The sequence below is a fragment of the Alternaria ventricosa genome (genome assembly GCF_023758065.1).
Source record: "Alternaria ventricosa strain BMP 2768 chromosome Unknown scaffold_11, whole genome shotgun sequence".
Lineage (NCBI taxonomy): Eukaryota > Fungi > Ascomycota > Dothideomycetes > Pleosporales > Pleosporaceae > Alternaria > Alternaria ventricosa.
This window is the reverse complement of record NW_026055691.1, coordinates 548,705-564,801: the sequence shown is the minus strand read 5'-3', so window position 1 is coordinate 564,801 and position 16,097 is coordinate 548,705. Positions and strand designations below refer to the sequence as shown.

The 16,097-nt window shown below is 52.6% G+C and overlaps 9 protein-coding genes across 9 annotated transcripts; 6 read left to right on the top strand and 3 right to left on the bottom strand.

Annotated features, from left to right (window-relative positions):
* Window positions 1-28: 28 nt before the first annotated feature.
* On the top strand, window positions 29-1,519 carry J4E93_006684 (uncharacterized protein; the record flags this gene model as incomplete). Its single annotated transcript, XM_049344595.1, has 4 exons — window positions 29-320; window positions 366-548; window positions 605-946; window positions 1,002-1,519. The coding sequence occupies 4 exons, from the start codon at window positions 29-31 to the stop codon at window positions 1,517-1,519; spliced, it is 1,335 nt and encodes a 444-aa protein (XP_049198249.1).
* A 409-nt stretch (window positions 1,520-1,928) lies between these two features.
* J4E93_006683 (uncharacterized protein) lies at window positions 1,929-2,912 on the bottom strand (the record flags this gene model as incomplete). Its single annotated transcript, XM_049344594.1, has 1 exon — window positions 1,929-2,912. The coding sequence occupies one exon, from the start codon at window positions 2,910-2,912 to the stop codon at window positions 1,929-1,931; it is 984 nt and encodes a 327-aa protein (XP_049198248.1).
* Window positions 2,913-3,347: 435 nt separating this feature from the next.
* On the top strand, window positions 3,348-4,592 carry J4E93_006682 (uncharacterized protein; the record flags this gene model as incomplete). The annotated part of the gene is made up of 1 exon (XM_049344593.1): window positions 3,348-4,592. One exon carries the CDS (start codon window positions 3,348-3,350, stop codon window positions 4,590-4,592), a length of 1,245 nt encoding a protein of 414 aa, XP_049198247.1.
* Window positions 4,593-4,987: 395 nt separating this feature from the next.
* Window positions 4,988-6,116, top strand: J4E93_006681 (uncharacterized protein; the record flags this gene model as incomplete). The annotated part of the gene is made up of 4 exons (XM_049344592.1): window positions 4,988-5,040; window positions 5,090-5,444; window positions 5,501-5,824; window positions 5,886-6,116. The coding sequence occupies 4 exons, from the start codon at window positions 4,988-4,990 to the stop codon at window positions 6,114-6,116; spliced, it is 963 nt and encodes a 320-aa protein (XP_049198246.1).
* A 554-nt stretch (window positions 6,117-6,670) lies between these two features.
* On the top strand, window positions 6,671-7,323 carry J4E93_006680 (uncharacterized protein; the record flags this gene model as incomplete). Its single annotated transcript, XM_049344591.1, has 3 exons — window positions 6,671-6,870; window positions 6,971-7,187; window positions 7,237-7,323. The coding sequence occupies 3 exons, from the start codon at window positions 6,671-6,673 to the stop codon at window positions 7,321-7,323; spliced, it is 504 nt and encodes a 167-aa protein (XP_049198245.1).
* Window positions 7,324-7,986: 663 nt separating this feature from the next.
* On the bottom strand, window positions 7,987-8,568 carry VMA7 (H(+)-transporting V1 sector ATPase subunit F; the record flags this gene model as incomplete). The annotated part of the gene is made up of 4 exons (XM_049344590.1): window positions 7,987-8,127; window positions 8,223-8,360; window positions 8,418-8,453; window positions 8,509-8,568. The coding sequence occupies 4 exons, from the start codon at window positions 8,566-8,568 to the stop codon at window positions 7,987-7,989; spliced, it is 375 nt and encodes a 124-aa protein (XP_049198244.1).
* Window positions 8,569-8,834: 266 nt separating this feature from the next.
* On the top strand, window positions 8,835-10,295 carry J4E93_006678 (uncharacterized protein; the record flags this gene model as incomplete). The annotated part of the gene is made up of 1 exon (XM_049344589.1): window positions 8,835-10,295. One exon carries the CDS (start codon window positions 8,835-8,837, stop codon window positions 10,293-10,295), a length of 1,461 nt encoding a protein of 486 aa, XP_049198243.1.
* A 2,416-nt stretch (window positions 10,296-12,711) lies between these two features.
* On the bottom strand, window positions 12,712-13,503 carry J4E93_006677 (uncharacterized protein; the record flags this gene model as incomplete). The annotated part of the gene is made up of 1 exon (XM_049344588.1): window positions 12,712-13,503. The coding sequence occupies one exon, from the start codon at window positions 13,501-13,503 to the stop codon at window positions 12,712-12,714; it is 792 nt and encodes a 263-aa protein (XP_049198242.1).
* Window positions 13,504-15,205: 1,702 nt separating this feature from the next.
* On the top strand, window positions 15,206-15,774 carry J4E93_006676 (uncharacterized protein; the record flags this gene model as incomplete). Its single annotated transcript, XM_049344587.1, has 3 exons — window positions 15,206-15,590; window positions 15,639-15,689; window positions 15,737-15,774. The coding sequence occupies 3 exons, from the start codon at window positions 15,206-15,208 to the stop codon at window positions 15,772-15,774; spliced, it is 474 nt and encodes a 157-aa protein (XP_049198241.1).
* Window positions 15,775-16,097: the final 323 nt, after the last annotated feature.

Here is a 16,097-nt window from a genome sequence, read left to right as displayed (position 1 = left end):
TGCTGCTACTACGCCGGTATTTCTCAATATGGACGGAAACACTCTGGGATCCTATGGCGGCAGCCTCGTCGCTCGTGCAGGCGGTTTACATCCCCCACCAGAAGTCCTTCTCAGCTGGCCAAGACCGAATTATGTCGACCCGGAGGAACGAGGTTGGGGACCCCCAATACTGCTCATGGTCGTCTTGGGCATCACCTTCCTGGTATACTGTGCGCGGATGTGGGCAAGGCTGGTCATATCGAAGAACTTCGGGCTGGACGACATACTTGTCAGCATGGCAATGCTGCCGCTATTCGGTCTGACCATATCAAGCGTGCTTGGTATGTATCGCTTCCTTTCGAAGTGGTCTTTGCTAACACACGCAGGTATTCGTATCTATGGCTTCCAATGGCACGTTTGGGACCAGACCCAAGAAACGCTAGTAACGACAAGAGAGATCGCGTTTGCAATCGAGCTTAACTACATGTTAACCTCGACGCTGATCAAAGTCTCGATCCTTTGCTTCTACCGCCGAATCGGTGATCGTCTGACGAATCAATTTATCTACTGTCAGTATCTCGTCAAAGCCAGCCCGGTCCACGCAGAAGCTAACGTTGCTCCACAGGGGTCTACGGCACCATCGCCTTCTGCATCGTCTACGGAATTGCCTTCACAATTGCCATTGTCTTCACATGTACACCAGTCATAGGATTCTTCCGCCTCTTCGACATATCCTGGAGACTGCAGAACGAACTGACGTGTCGCAACGAGGGCGCACTCATTGTCGCATGCGCGGTGATCTCACTGTTCCAGGATTTCATCATCTGCCTGCTACCAGTACTTTTGATCTGGAACCTCCAGATCAGCAAACGCCAAAAGGTCGGACTGTGTGCTATTTTTGGCGTGGGCCTGATAACATGCATCTGCGGTATAATGCGAACGTTCTATGCCGCAAAGCTATACTACTGTAAGGATCTATCTTCTGGGATTTGTCATCTGGTAAAACTAACTCTCTGGTCTAGTCACCTACGACATCACCTGGGCAGCGTATTCTGGCTGGGTCTGGACGACACTCGAAGCCCAGCTAGCTGTGATGTGCGCCTCAGCGCCCTCGCTCAAAGTCTTCCTCGGTCGCTACTTCAGTATGTACACTTCGCGCGCCGGCTACTCTCAGACTGGAATCCCCGGTCAAGCGTCCGGTCCGTCGTCGAATGCGCTATCGCAAGGCTTCACCGGGAAAGCATCCCAGCACTCGACACAGCAATCACAGTGCACTGCTGGATCGATCCGCGGCGACGTTCCGTTGGAAGGCATCCACATAACCAATAAGTTGGATGTCAGGGTCGAAGAGCGTGATGACTACGAGCAAGCGAGCCTCCACAGCACGAAGGAGCTCACTGCACTACCCATGTCATCGCAGCCGGGTTGGCGGGATGGCTGCAAGACGGTTTGTGCAGCACTCCGACCAGGCAGCAGAGGCACATCAGCAACTCGTGGTCGGAGTCGCGAGGGCGATGTCGAAGCGGGCCGCGCTTACTGAGTGGTTTTTTTGCCGTTCGTCTTCCTGTCTCTGTAAACCGTATCGTCGTTTCGTCGCTTTTTTGGTTTCTCTAGACCCATATACCTTTCCCTTTGTTCTCATTTTCACGGCTCAAGACATTCTTTGAGCATGCTACGACATTACAGTCGCTTCTAATTTGAGAAGCGCACACATTCAGGGCACGATGGCCATCGACGCCTCGTTGCATACTTCCGTCATGAGGCACTCATGACATATACCCCCTTTTTTACTTGTTCTCACGGGCGACATCTTGGATTACTGGTAGAAGCACGAAGAGTACGGATCGAATTACATTAGAGCCTCTTAATATTAGACCCTCTTTATCCAATCATCTAGACATATCTCTTGACGCATCGATCGTGATAGAGTAAACTCCCAACCATTCCGCCTACTGAAGTAAAGACTTCATCGCAGCCTCAACTTCCTCCTTGTTTCCACAGATCAACCCACCCCTCTCGTCCGTATCCTCAATCGAGGTCTCAAGCACCCTCTTCCCCGTCGCAGAATCCAACGCCGCACCTCCAGCGCACTCTAGGATCAGCGCGATAGGCGCTAGTTCATAAAGTCGCCTAAGCTTGGCTTTGCTCTGCTCCGTGACCGGAGAAATGTACACACCATGGCCCTTGACCAGCGCATGGACAACATCCGGAACGAGACCGCCGCTATATCGCAGCGTGTACTTTTGCATGATGAAACGGTTGATCAGGTTCAAGTACCTCTGGTCCTCGGCGGCTGCGCGCATATTCGCCGGGGCGAAATATCGCGTCTTTACTTCAGAGGCCTGCGTCAACTGTACGTCTGGGCGGATGACTTGCATGGTGCCGTCGTCTGAATATCCGACTTCGAAACATGAACCCTTGGTTCCTGGTAGACGGAGGGCGACAATCGCGGTTGTACGTGGGCCTAGTACACCCAGTATCGAGGCGATTTGCTTTGTGTCGGGCGATTGATGTAAGGCTGAGGCTCCTTCCCAGACTCCGATTATCGTGCCTACACTCCAGTTTGGCGCGATGATGGAAGAGCCATCTAGTGGGTCGAAGGCTAGCGTGTAGATTTCTTCTCCTGGATCTTCGCTGCTCGTGGATTTTGATGACTTTTCAACGGGGTCTTCCTCGCTGGATGCTGTTACGATGGCTGGGCATGAATCGATGATTTTGCGGATCGCTTCTTCGGCCAGTACGTCCACGTTCAGTTGGTCGTCGCCAAAGGCATTGGCCGTGCCGACCTGGGTTACCGATGGTGAGGTGCGCAGATGTCCGGCTATCGTGTGGATTGAGCTGAGAAGTTTTGGGAGGACTGCATCGCGCAGTCGAGGGTTTGAAGAGGTGATGAGAGAGTTTAGATGGGTTGGTACGTCCACGGGCTGCGACATTTTGGGAATTTGATAGTTTGCCGGGTTTAATTGAGAGAATATGGCTGTTACGATGCAAAGTCTACATAGGAAGAAGAAATTCTGCGTCTGCTAGTGTTCATCGGAGTGTGACGTCGTGGTGTGGAGTTGCGGAAGCTTCGTCCATCTAGTAGCTCCACAAGCATCCACTGAGACTATCACCGGTTTCTCGGCCCTATCCGCGTCTCCCCCAACACCGCGACGCGTCACGCGTGGATAGCTACTTTGATGTTGGAGATGCTTTCTTTTGCTCGTTCGAGGTGAGGGGTACGAGCGGGGTAGCTCGGGAAGCTTCTAAGGTTAGCTGTCGTCACGGCCGGCTTCGGAAGCTCATAAGCCGTCTCTTTTGTTCCTTCTCTCTCGTTCTGTTCACTCCGTCGTCCGTATGGGTTCTCGTCTCCCCTAATTTCATCCATAATGCCACAAATTCTCAAAATCGCATCCGCGCAATCCCGCACGCTTTCCACCACCGCCGAGACCCTCGCCGCTCTCGAAGCGACAACGAAGCGCGCCGCGTCCCAAGGCATCGATGTCCTCCTATTTCCCGAAGCATACCTGGGTGGATATCCTCGTACTTGCGCTTTTGGCGCTGCGGTTGGCGGTCGCGCACCTGAAGGTCGCGAGCAGTTCCTGCACTATTTCCACGATGCTGTCGATATGGGCGACACACCGAGCGGCGCTGGGCAAGATTGGCTAGACCGGAAGCTTGAGTTGCCGAGAGGGAAGGAATACAGAGGTGATGGGACGCGAGAGGAGCTAGAGAGGATAGCAAGAGAGACGGGGGTCTTTGTTGTTACGGGGCTTGTGGAGAAGTCTGGTGGCACGCTATACTGTGGGGTTGTTTTCGTCGACCCAAAGATGGGCGTGTTGGGGAAGAGGAGGAAGGTCATGCCGACGGGCAGCGAAAGGTTAATTTGGGGGATGGGGAGTGCGAGTACACTGAGGGCGGTGACAACGGAGATCAAGGGCGTGAAGCTGTGTATGGGGTCGGCGATTTGCTGGGAGAACTACATGCCATTGCTGAGGCAAAGCTTATACAGCCAGAACGTCAATCTGTGGTTTGCGCCAACAGCAGATGCGCGTGATGCTTGGGCGTCGCTGATGCGCACTGTAGGCTGCGAAGGCCGATGCTTCGTGGTTAGCGCAAACCAGTGCGTCAAGAAGAAACACCTCCCAGAATGGATCACCGGCAAAGCACAGTCGCAGAGCAATGGGAGCAGAAGCGGCGTCGGCAGGAGCCTCTCGCAACAGAGTAATGGAGTCGTTGGCAGACGACGGAGCACCATCACGAAAACACCGGAGGGTCATGAAATATGCATACCAATACCAGAGGGACAGGCGACTGAGGGCGATTCATCGGCGATTGACTCCTCATCCACTGCAGAAGATGCGCTTAGTCCTAAGCAGCAACCCTTTTCGCAGCCTCAATCAGCGGACGGCGAGGAATATGTTTCGCGTGGCGGCTCTATGATAGTATCACCCTTGGGCGAGGTGCTTGCTGGACCCGTATGGGAGCAAGAAGATGAGCTTTTAGTCGCAGACGTCGATTTTGACGACTGTGAGCGTGGCAGACTCGATTTCGACTCTGGGGGAAGTTATTCGCGAATGGACAGCTTCAAGCTCAGCGTTGAGGGCCTTGATCTGAATCCACCGCCGATGTAAACTATGTAAGCCTCAGTAATAGGTTCCTCCTAAGGCTGAATCCTTCGAGCACCGTTCTAGTATTACTATGGGCGAGAGAAGATGGGTAATTGATGCAACATCCCTAACACAGTTGGCTCGTCAGAACCGGATTTGGCTCACTTGTTCGTTCAAAACTTGAGGTAATCCAGACATGTATACGCCCATGTTTATCTGACTGCCTGTTGTGGACTAGGTCATGATTGGTAGAACCGGTGGGCCTGAGGCTGCTAGCTACCCCTCATGCTTGGTTGACGGCCAAACGTCCCCAGCTCTCCACTCCCCTCCGAGAGACACGCTAGATATTTACAGTATATCGCGGGCTTCTAAACCTACCTTCATATATCATTAGTTCCCTCCTCGTCAAGCTCCAGGCAATGACAACGCGCAAGAACCTCATCATCGACACCGACTTGCACAGTGATGTCGAGTAGGCATAGCCTCGTTCTCATGTTATAAGAAGCTTACTAGTGTACTAGTGATGCGGGCGCATTGCTGCTAGGCGCAACGCTTCCCAATGTCAACCTCCTTGGTGTCAACGTCAACCATCCCTGTTCCTACTCTGCTCTCGCAGCGTCTGCTATTGTGGCACATTATGGACACCCGAAGACACCCATTGGTATTCGTCGCCCAATGAACGACGTGAGGTTCTTTGACGCTTGGGACTACAAGCGCGGCGAGTACACGAGTAAAGTGGCCTACCACTGGTCCGGAGGCACTCTACCATGGGGAAAGGCAGAACAGGCATGGGATCCAGTTGTCCTGTACAGAAAGCTGCTCGCTGAATCAGAAGACGGAAGCGTGACGATTGCTTCCATCGGCTTCCTCGATAACGTGCGTTTTCAGAATGTGGCTCTTGTCTATTGACAGCTGGTCGCTAATGTCTGCAGCTGTCTGGACTGCTCAACTCCAAGCCCGATGAGTACTCTCAGCTTGACGGTCGCGAGCTTGCCAGGACTAAAGTGGCAGAGCTCGTTGTCATGGGTGGCAAGTATCCGAAAGGTCGTAGCTGGAACTTCTGGGGCTCCAAGCCTGCTCTTGCCGCTCATGTGTTAGAGACATGGAATGGCCCAATAACGTTTGTAGGCACCACTGTCGGCAGAGAGGTATTGATAGGCGGACCGCTCATGGCGAGTGATCTGGAGGACGACCCAGTCCGAATGGCTTATCTCTACTATGGTTTCGGGAAGCCGCTACCTAGTTGGGATCCACTTGTAGGTGTCCCTTTACGAACTGCTCGTGAAGAATGCGCTGACTTCTTGCGCCCATATGTAGACTATCATGTATGCTGCAAATGGTCTTGGGGACATGTTCGATGTTGCAGAGGACCGTGGCTACAATAAGATCAAACCTGAAGATGGCTCAAACGAATGGATAAATGACGGAGTCTCGCATGGACGGCGAACCCTGAAACTGAAGGTCAGCAATGAAACTGCTGCGGCTGAGCTGGACCGTCTGTTTTTGGATGCTGCGCGAAGACATTCTAAGCATGCAGGCACCGCCTAGAATGCCGGAATGCTATCATGAATCCGAATCGATGTCAGATACGTACCATCACGAGACGTACGTCTATCATGAGTAACTAGCAAGTGGGTACCTAGGTATGCTGAAGTCGGGTTTCAGATTTCCAGAACTCGCCCAACGCAGTCCCTCGTTGATCAATTGGAAGCTGTTCGGAAGGTCGTTGCATTGCGCTCTACTGATGTATTTCCACACAAAACTACCTAAGTAAATGCACGACGGCACAACGTGCAGTACATGTGTACATGTCAAGCCCAGATGGTGCTAGCGGAAGACCCATGCGTCCTGCGTGACCAACAGCGATGACGTTGGCTGCAGGGTCCATGCTTCGCCCCAGCCCCAGCCTCAGCAAGATCCAACCGCGGCCGCTATCTAGACGCCAGCCTCGACCACTACCAGAGCTCTCCATTCTCCACAGCAACCCCAACCATCCTTCCCCAACTTCGAATCCACATCGAAGTTGTTCCCGTCGTGTTTATTGCGCGACAACAACACCACTACAGCTCGTCTCTTGTACCGCAGTTATCTTCACCGCCGCCATGCAGCTCACCACCCTCTTCCTCGCCGCCCTGAGCGCCGTCTCTGTCACCGCATCGCCCTCATGGATGGGTGGCGACCAGGTCACTATTAAAGAGGAGTACAAGGTCCCAGGCGACAACCCTCTGTACTTCTGCGGCGACCCAGCCGACGACCTTCTGAAGATTGAGAAGGTCGACCTGAGCCCCAACCCACCCAAGCCGTACGTGTTCCTTGCTGAAGCATCATGAAGCTGCGCAATCGCATGCTTGAAAGCTTCGCGAATCTCGAGAGTGTACAGTCGGAAGCTAACTCATATACAGTGGCGAGAAGCTCAGCATCAAGGCCACAGGCGACTTCAAGGAGGAGGTCGGTGAGGGTTTCAAGATGCACCTGCAAGTCAAGTACGGCCTCATCACACTCATCAACCAGAACGCGGATGGTTGCGAAACGATAAAGAAGGGAGACCTCGAGTGCCCGCTCGAGAAGGGCGAGATGAGCTTGACCAAGGACGTTGATCTGCCCAGGGAGATTCCTCCGGTACGTCGCAAGCTTCGATGTGAATGAGAGAGTACTAACAGCATGACAGGGCACATACACCGTTCTCGCCGATGTCTTCACCGCAGAGGGCGACAAGATTACTTGCCTCACCGCCAAGATCGCTTTCCACCGGTAAATTGCCTCACTTCGTAACGACTCTACAACACGCGATGAGCAACAAGGATGTCTGATATTCAATGATGCAGGGGAAACGCGGAGGAAAGTAATGTAGGCAGTGGCAGCAAGATCAAGATGGGACAGCCTAGGGTTCAGATGAGTGGACCTTTGGCTGGTCTGGTACAGGAGCGTTTAAGGCGGAGGAATGAGCTGTAAGCCATCTTTGGCGGATTTCTCTTTGTTTTGACTCTCGATATCAGCATGTCTTGACTGTAAGCTTTGGTTTCAATGCTTCCCAACCAAGGGTTCCAGTAAGATCCACACATTGAACTTGAACTCGCATTGGTATTACGAGGTACCGGCAATGTACCAGCTCGTCTGTTTGCCGATGGGCTGGTCCATTGCCGGTACCTCGCAATGATAGTGCCAGTTTGAGGTTGATGTGTGGCCAGTGAATCGAAGATATAATGACGAATTAATGTACATACGAAGGACACGCATCGACTTCATAACACTTTCCATACTACGACTTGTATCTGTAGTGGTGGATATCATATTCATTGACGTTGTAGCTTGTATGCGCAGATGACTGCCGGCGGCACATGCCTAGTACCCATCCACGAGTAGTGTATGTGACATATTCTGGTGCTCTCATCTTCCGCCAATCTGCTACATCCGATGTCTACTCTCCAAATAACCTCCTCACCCTCTTCAGCACACTGTCCTTCTCGGGGTCGTACGGGTGGTCTTTCGATGGGATCTCGAGGAGGGAGGGAAAGGCAGCGGTGTACGTCTCGACTCGGTGTCGTATCTTCTCGGCGATCTATGGGTGGTTAGACATGTCTCAGTCTACAAGTCCGTAGAGACTCGGGTATCCTTCTAGATCCCAACGCCACATTCGGGGCGCATGAGACGTACGTGCTGGTTAATGAGCAGAATCGCGATATCCTTGCGCTCGGTGGTGAAGCGGTCGAATGCAGCTTCGATGGTCGCGGTCTCGGTCTTTGCGTCTACAACGAGGAAGTTCTTCTGGCTGTCCGGCGGCTGGGTAACATGCTACGATACCCGTCAGTCTCCCGTTTATATCGTGCGTCGCAGGAGGTAATAGCTTACGCCTACGCCTGCAAGCAGCATGCCCGTGCAAGTGTCCTGCGACCGGTTAGCGCCCTTGACCCGCCAAACGGGGAAGCCGCGAGATGCACACCTCATCGCCTATTACGGCGAGGAACTGTCTGTCCTTGTACTGTGCCGCGGGTGCTGCCATAGTGAGATCGTAGTGAGGCAGCTGTCGTGAGGTCGGAGCTTGGCTGCACTGAAGCTGGAGCTCCCGCGCGCCGTCGTCATGGGCGGGACCAGGGCCTAGTCCGCGTTAGGCCAACTGTTTGTACTGTCGCTTCTTTCACCCTTCGCGCTTTCTTCATTGTCGCCGCACCACCATGACTTGAGCCTTGCTACTACCCCCTTCTCCTCACCTCTCTTCTACAACCCGGAACTCGCCCTTAGCACTTATAATCGTAATACCACCGCGCCATGCCTCCCCTCGTGCGCCGCGCACCGCTCTCGGAACGCATCAAAGCCTACTTCGACCTCTCCGACTGGCTCATCTGGATCTCCGAGGAACTCAACAGCTCTGACTGGGAGGACTTTGCATCGGCATATGCGCTTTACATTGGCTTCGGCGCAAACCTCCTCTTCGTACTCGCACAAGCCAACAGCGGCGCATTCACGGCTTCGGACGACGATGGCGTCTTCAACGAGGTGCAGGGTCCGGGATGGATAAAGTGGATCATGGGCTTGCTGGTCCTGACCCTGGGCACAGCCAGCTTTGCCAACGCGTTTATGGTCTGGGGTAAGAGGAGGTATTACCGTCTCTTCGAGCAGAGTGTGGATGTTGCGCCACAGACACCCAGCGCGAAGCGCGTCCGAGTCGACTCCTCGCCTGCCGCAGCGAGTCCGATGCAGTTCGTGAGGGGCTTGGTACAGAACAACGCGGCGAGCAGAGCGCATCCGGTTGAGGGCAGGGACGTCTGGGAAGTCGCCGTTTGGGACCCAAACCCGCTATGCCTGGAGCTGTTCTGCCTGTTCAGCCCGCTACATGTGGTGCTCTACTACTTCAACCTCCCAGTCGCTCCCTTGGATCCCAGACCGAGCGTCAGGGTGACCACGACAATCTTCATCGGAGCCGCGCTCTCGCTCCATCTTTGGTGGCTTAGGAGCTCCTTTATGCAGCAGGCCAAGGACAACTCTCTCATTAGTCGCCAGGTGCTTCACGAGTACGACAGCAAATTCGTCCACCCCTCACTACAGAAGCCATGCCGCGATGTCGGAATACAGACCATCTCGACAAACCGAACCCGAGACTCGAGCGTCGGTGTCAAGGGCAGTAGCCACGGTCTTGCGAGCTCAATCGTCACGTACACACCAACTACTATCGTGAACCGAAAAACCTTCCGCACGAACCCGAACGTCAGCTACGCCTCGCAGTACGACCCTGACAACATGGAATCACCATCTGTCATACGCTCCTCGCGACGACGATCCTCGGTCCACCAAGATCGTGGCACCTCACAATACACAACCACCTCCACAGCTACAGACGCCGACTTCTCCTCTCCGATTCGACCCTCACAAACGCCCAATCCCTTCCGTCAAGCACCCACCATCCCCCGAACCAACACCAAGCCTACCGACGGCGGATACCTAGGGGTCAACACTCATGCTGCGTCTCCTTTACGGAAGTCCGCAAGTGCAAACTTCTCAAGAGATGGTGAGAGGAGCGCGAGCCGCGGCAGGGATAGCCTCGGCGGTGCTTTCGAGCGCAGGGCTAGTCCAAGCAAGCGGGACGTCAGCCCTCTGAAGAGGATCAGTCTCGGCAATTTGGGTGCTGCGAGGGAGAGCGGCGAGAAGACACTGGGTCAGTCGGCGAGCTTGGGCAGAAGCAACCCGTATGGAAGCCTTGGTGTCGGACGAAGGGAGAGCGGAAGGTACTAAAGAAGTACGACTCAGCAGGAACGCACACGAGACTAGGAGGTCGGGATGAAGAATGGCGTGTACGATGGTGAGATGTGAGTTCGTTCAGTTCATGTATATTCTACTATCTACAATACCCGAGAGGAGCGACCAACATGGCGCTACTCCATTACAGAATCTCATTAATCACATAGCTCAATGTGTACCCTTTTTGAACCTTCCGCGATTACTATGGAATTATCGGCAAACGTTTTTGAAAAGATTTGCTCGTATGCATGTCTCGTTTCCGCTTGGCTAGTCCATCTATATAAACATCCACCCATCCCTCATACATTCTGCCTTCATCACTCTACAGTTCTTATTCATTTCCAAAACCTACAACAGGTCACCCTATGGCAGTCTTCTGGTTTGCCCAAAATTGAAAAAGCGCCAAATGATGGCGTGCGCGTCTTGGCCACATCCTTTACTCAAAAATTGATCTTGTTTGGGGCCATGTGCTCCTATGAGAGTAAACCACCAAAAATACAGAAACATGATGGAATGTTTCGTCCTGTCGACATGGTCTCTTAACACCCGTCTTCGAGATGACGCTCAACATATTTAAACAACTATCACGACTGGAGTGTCTCTTCTTGATTACTCAACCTTTGTTGGGTTATTTCATAATCTACATTCCAAAGGGCCATGATCACTTCGTGTCTTTGCCAAAAATTTCTCTGCGCATGCACCATGTGCGGCTGGTCCTGCGGCGCTCGCCGTATTCGTTTGAACTTGCTCAAAAGACTGCCAACTCACTGTCATGTGAGCGGATCACCGAAAAATCATGCATCAGGTATTTCATGTCCTTGGCTGGCATATCGACCCTTCACTCAGCAAGATTCCGCCTTTCTGGAGATACTATGATCCTCTTCTTCCCCTGCCAGGCTGTCCTCTCTACTCACATCATTTTCTTACCATCGAAAGCCAAAAAAAAGATGAGCTTTCTGCCATGACGGGCGCTTTTTCCAAACAACACCAAACAACATTACATGGAGCGGATCTCCAGTTCTCCAAAAACCAGAGACAATAGTAAAGATGAAGGAAAGGCAGCGATGCCTTGCGATCTTGTCGTCTAGAAATAGTATCGGTGTTCGTACAGTGTCTTGTCGCTTGATATTAAAAGTTCGAAACCGCGTACCCATGTGCAGCAAGCATCCCGGTCTTGCAACAGTTTTACCGTTGAGCTGGAATATCGTCTTGGAACCGGGATATATAAAAGACTCTCGTATACTCTTTCGAAGTCTTCTTCTTCATCAACACTCATTCTGATTTTACCAAAAAAGCAGGACGAGTTTGAATGTCTGCTGAGTGCTCCAAAATAAACTACTCGTGTCTTGTATGGAGTGTGTTCTCTTCCGCCCAAAGTCTCAGCTATCATTTTCATGTTAAGAAACAGTGATTGCTTTGGTTTCAGCGCTGCAAAGGCAAAGAGATTCGCATGCACCAAATGTTTAGATCAAAAGCCCATCGACAACGACACATGTCTTTCCTGGACTGTAGGCCAAAATGGGGCTGCACGATGCCCGATGACTTGATATCAAAAGTTTCATCTTAATATGACAGCCAGTGCTCTACATCGAAAAGGCACACGCCGTCGCACATGGTGTGTCCATACCGAAGTGTTCACAAAACCACGATTGCTTCTTCTGCGGTCCGCGTACCCGCTACATTGTGCTTCCAGAAAATTTACATCAAATTCATAATGCTGACAATCTATGTTTTGTTCTTCCGCCGCCTGTTCAAAAGACAATAAGGCCACCATCATGACTGCACGATTGCGATCGCAAAAGGTTTATTCTACACCGCCAGCTTTTCTCATTCTCTCTCTCTTCATATCCTGACACGCGTGTCAGAACATGTCTAAGAATAGGCATAAAAAGCAATTTGCGACAGCGAAGCTTGTGTTGTTCTCAGCCCTACAAGCATCATCCCGCCCAACGGGCACTTCCTTTGTTCTTCCCACACCGTTTTGTCTAAAAGGCTTGAGGGGATCCGGGAGTTGACAGAATATCGTTGGGGTTCTACGTCATGGGATGATGCTGGGAAAGTACACGCGGCCTCGCATGCGTTGGTCTCGTATAGATTGGATTTTCGGGTCCCAGGAAAAAAACATACATGGTGTTGTCGAAAGCTTGATCGTTGATGTCGGCTGATGCGAAAATGATGTCACAGGCATGTTGCAATGAATTCGAGCATGATTTTTGAAGTTATTGAATGCATTTCGTAGCTAATGGATATATACAAAAAAGGCGTATCAAAACATGGTTTTGCAAGAGGCATGAAACCTCTGACCACTTGGTATATCATCGTCGTTCACAATCATCCAGCTCTTCCCTGAAGAGCCATATGCATCCATCATCATGATTCGGTCGCGAGCACAAATCCGTTCAGCAAGCGCTTAAACAGAGTTGATGAAGGAGAGGAGAGCAGAGGTGCGAGCGTAGACACCGGGGAAGCCCTCCTGAGCGCAGCCGTTGCCGAAGGAGACGAGGCCAATGAGGGTCTTGGAGGAGTCGACAATGGGACCGCCAGAGTCACCCTGGCAAGAGTCCTTTCCACCCTGAGGGAAACCAGCGCAGATCATGTTGGTGGTGATGGCAGAGCTTCCGTAGGAGGAGCGGCAGCTGGCGCGGGAAACGATGGGGACGGTGACCTTCTGGAGAGCAGCAGGGCTGCTGCCACCCTCAGTGAGAGCACCCCAGCCGGCAACGACGGCGTTGGATCCAGCAGCGGGGTCGGAGCCAGCAGCAGGAAGGCGAGCATAGCCGATGGAGCCGCTAGCAGGGACGGAAGTAGAGAGCTTCCAGATGGCGACGTCCCAGTCCTGGCCCGAGCTGCGGTAGTTGGGGTGGACGGTGACCGAGGAGACGCCAACCAATGTACCACCGGATGCCTTTTGAAGGCTACCAGCGCGGATCTTGAGGGTGCTGACAGAGCCGATGACTGAGCTCACGGAGCAGTGAGCAGCAGTGACGACAGTGGTGGCGTCCAAGAGAGAACCACCGCAGAGATGCTGTCCGTTCTTCTGAAGGCTGACAATGAAGGGGAAGTCGCCAGAGGCAGCGGCAGTTCCACCAACAATGTCGTCAGCGGGAGCGTCCTCAGGGAACTCAAAGTCGGGGTCCTGAGGAGTAGGAGCCGCAAGGACGAGCGCAGGGAGCGCGATGGCGATGATGGATTGGAAACGCATGATGATTGTTTCGAGTGAATGAGGCTACACGAGGTAGGACTGTAAAGTGATTGAAGTGAAGAGACAAGCGACTGACTGAGCTGGCTGATGATGAAAAGAAAGGGAAGCGACTCTGTACTTATACACAGACCATCATCCCCTGATCATCAAACACGCAATCCAGTGCAGTGTCTCCATCGTGTTGTCCGGAGTCGCCAAGCGTGATCGACTAGGTGTGCACTTTGTCCTTCCGAATTGGGGGTCCGCTTCGGCTTGGCGAAGTCTTAACGAGAGTCCGCCCATCGTACCTTTGGCGCGCCGGTGCGTGCTAGGTGACCCTGTCCATGTCGATACGTTATCTGTGAGTAGTATAAGCTTTCCGGCTGTTTACCTCACAACGAATGTGAAGAACGAAGCTGATCTAGCGGTTGCTCCCGTATACCAGGATCAAGGCGAGTTTTGCCTCACAGCTGCAGTCTGCAGGTCCGCTTCTCCAGGTCGTTGCTTTTTCGCCCCTGTCTTATTCTAGCTTAGGGCTGCGATCTCAGCCATCTCTTGTGCTTGAAACATGTCGGAAATAAGACTGTTTCCTCTCACGGCCTCAGGCAACCGCAACATAGCCGTCAAACATGGTTGTTTCTACTCGGGGTATGTCGCAACAAGGCCGTTACAGCGACGCTGTTCCCTAGACAGCAGGAGGTTGTGACGCCGTTCCATATCCTGGCTATAGTAAAGCCGAAGTACCATCGTATTTCCTTTGCCATAGTCTTGGTTCTCGTAGAGTCCATCGAATCGACGCGATCTTATCGCGGCGTATAGCGCCGTCATGCGTTGTCTCCTGAAGAGGCAAGAGATTTTGCCACATGTGGTGTGCATACCGACACAAGCGCCGACCAGGTTCCTGTAACATCTCGTGGTAGGCGAACCACGATGCAGGCTGTGTATATTGCCCTACATGATCGGCATCGTACGTGATTTGTGCCATTTTGTCGGGGGACGAATAGTGTGTTGATGTTAGGTTAGGCGTGACTAGTACGCCAGTGGGGAAAAGGCAGGAGGATTGACCTGCCACAACGGATAGGTCCGCATGGGCTGCTAGCAAAACACTCGCGCACTTGGCCCCGGCATGCACATTGCGACGTCGGAGATGGCGAGCATTCAGGATGTCGCATTATGGCGTTCGTTGGTTGACACCGGCTCTGGGCCAGGAAAGGCAGGAGATGGAGGAGCTATTGGTAGGGCGGAGCTTTAATGTCTTGGCGACGAGCGCGTGAGCCGGCAGACTGCCGGAGGTAGTATCGATCTACACAACGGCGCTGAAACCTGCACATAGTATGGCTGGTATGGAGATCTCCAGTGCTTGCCGGTGGTTCACCGCATGTGAAGTGGTCGAGAAACAATGGCGGTCGAAACGTTGTGTTCAGCGCCCGGCCGCGTCCGCGTCCAGCCTCGGTACCATATTCAACAACACTCTGCTTCGATAAGGCCATTGTATACGTAAATTGCTCTCGTCAACGTGTTTCTTGATGCGCCGAGCATGAATGCCAGGTAACGCAATGCAGACATACTAGCGCAGTGCCTTCAGCCTCATCCGAAGTCTGCGTCATATGCAAGGTACTTCGACTGTTGCCTTGCCTGCACACCATGCGTGGCGCAGCTGCTACTAATACTCCTGACACCATCTCAACTCTCTGCACTGCAATACCCACCACATCCAGAACGAATGCCAGCTGATTCGAAAGGTCGTCGCAACCTCTTGTGGGCATTTGGATTATTCTCTCTGATCCTGATATCATTCCATATCTTCTCGTCAAAAGAAATGGATAGCCTCCCCGCCCCTTTCACCATCGAAATCGATGGCAGCCCCATCGCCAAGGTCGACGGCAACGCCGAAGACAAGACGCATGCGAAAACAGGCACGGACGCAGCCGTCTTTGAACTCAAGGGTAGCCGTCTGCAGTGCGACGGTCACATTCTTGGACGAGCCATGGTAGAAGACCGTAGCTTCCTTCCAAAGCAAGTGTGGTGGTTCAAGGCAGACACCGATATGCCAGTGCATAAAGTTACTGCAAGCCAGGATGGTGACTCGTACCAACTAAAGTTTTCCAGTATGTGTATTGCGGTGATGTGACCATGCTCATACTAAATACATGCAGACGCGCCTCTGATGGTAGACGAAGGAGGGGTCTTTGCGGATCTTCTTGGGGGTGAGTATCCTCCACTTTGGCATCGAAATGACTCCTAACATTCCCAGATAACCCTTCTAAAGTGGTCTTGAAGATGCAGTCGTAGTCATGGAGTGGTTGAATGCGGAAGTATACATGCTGTTTAAGGTTCGTGGCATGTGTTGGTAGGAGTTTCGGTATGACGTCACGCGCTATGACATGTCACTAGCTGAGCAGCTGCACGACCGGCATTCCTGCAGATCAGTCGTATCTTTTCATGGTACACGATGTATGCATCTAGACTATCTTTCATAATTGAATGTATTCTTTCATGCTTTCCTCGCCGTCTCAATTGTAGACCTTTGGCTGTTAAAGTAGAGTGGAGTAATGCCGACTAGTAGTTCTATGACGGAAAGGCCTACCGGCCATACGTGAAACCATGTCTCAGAA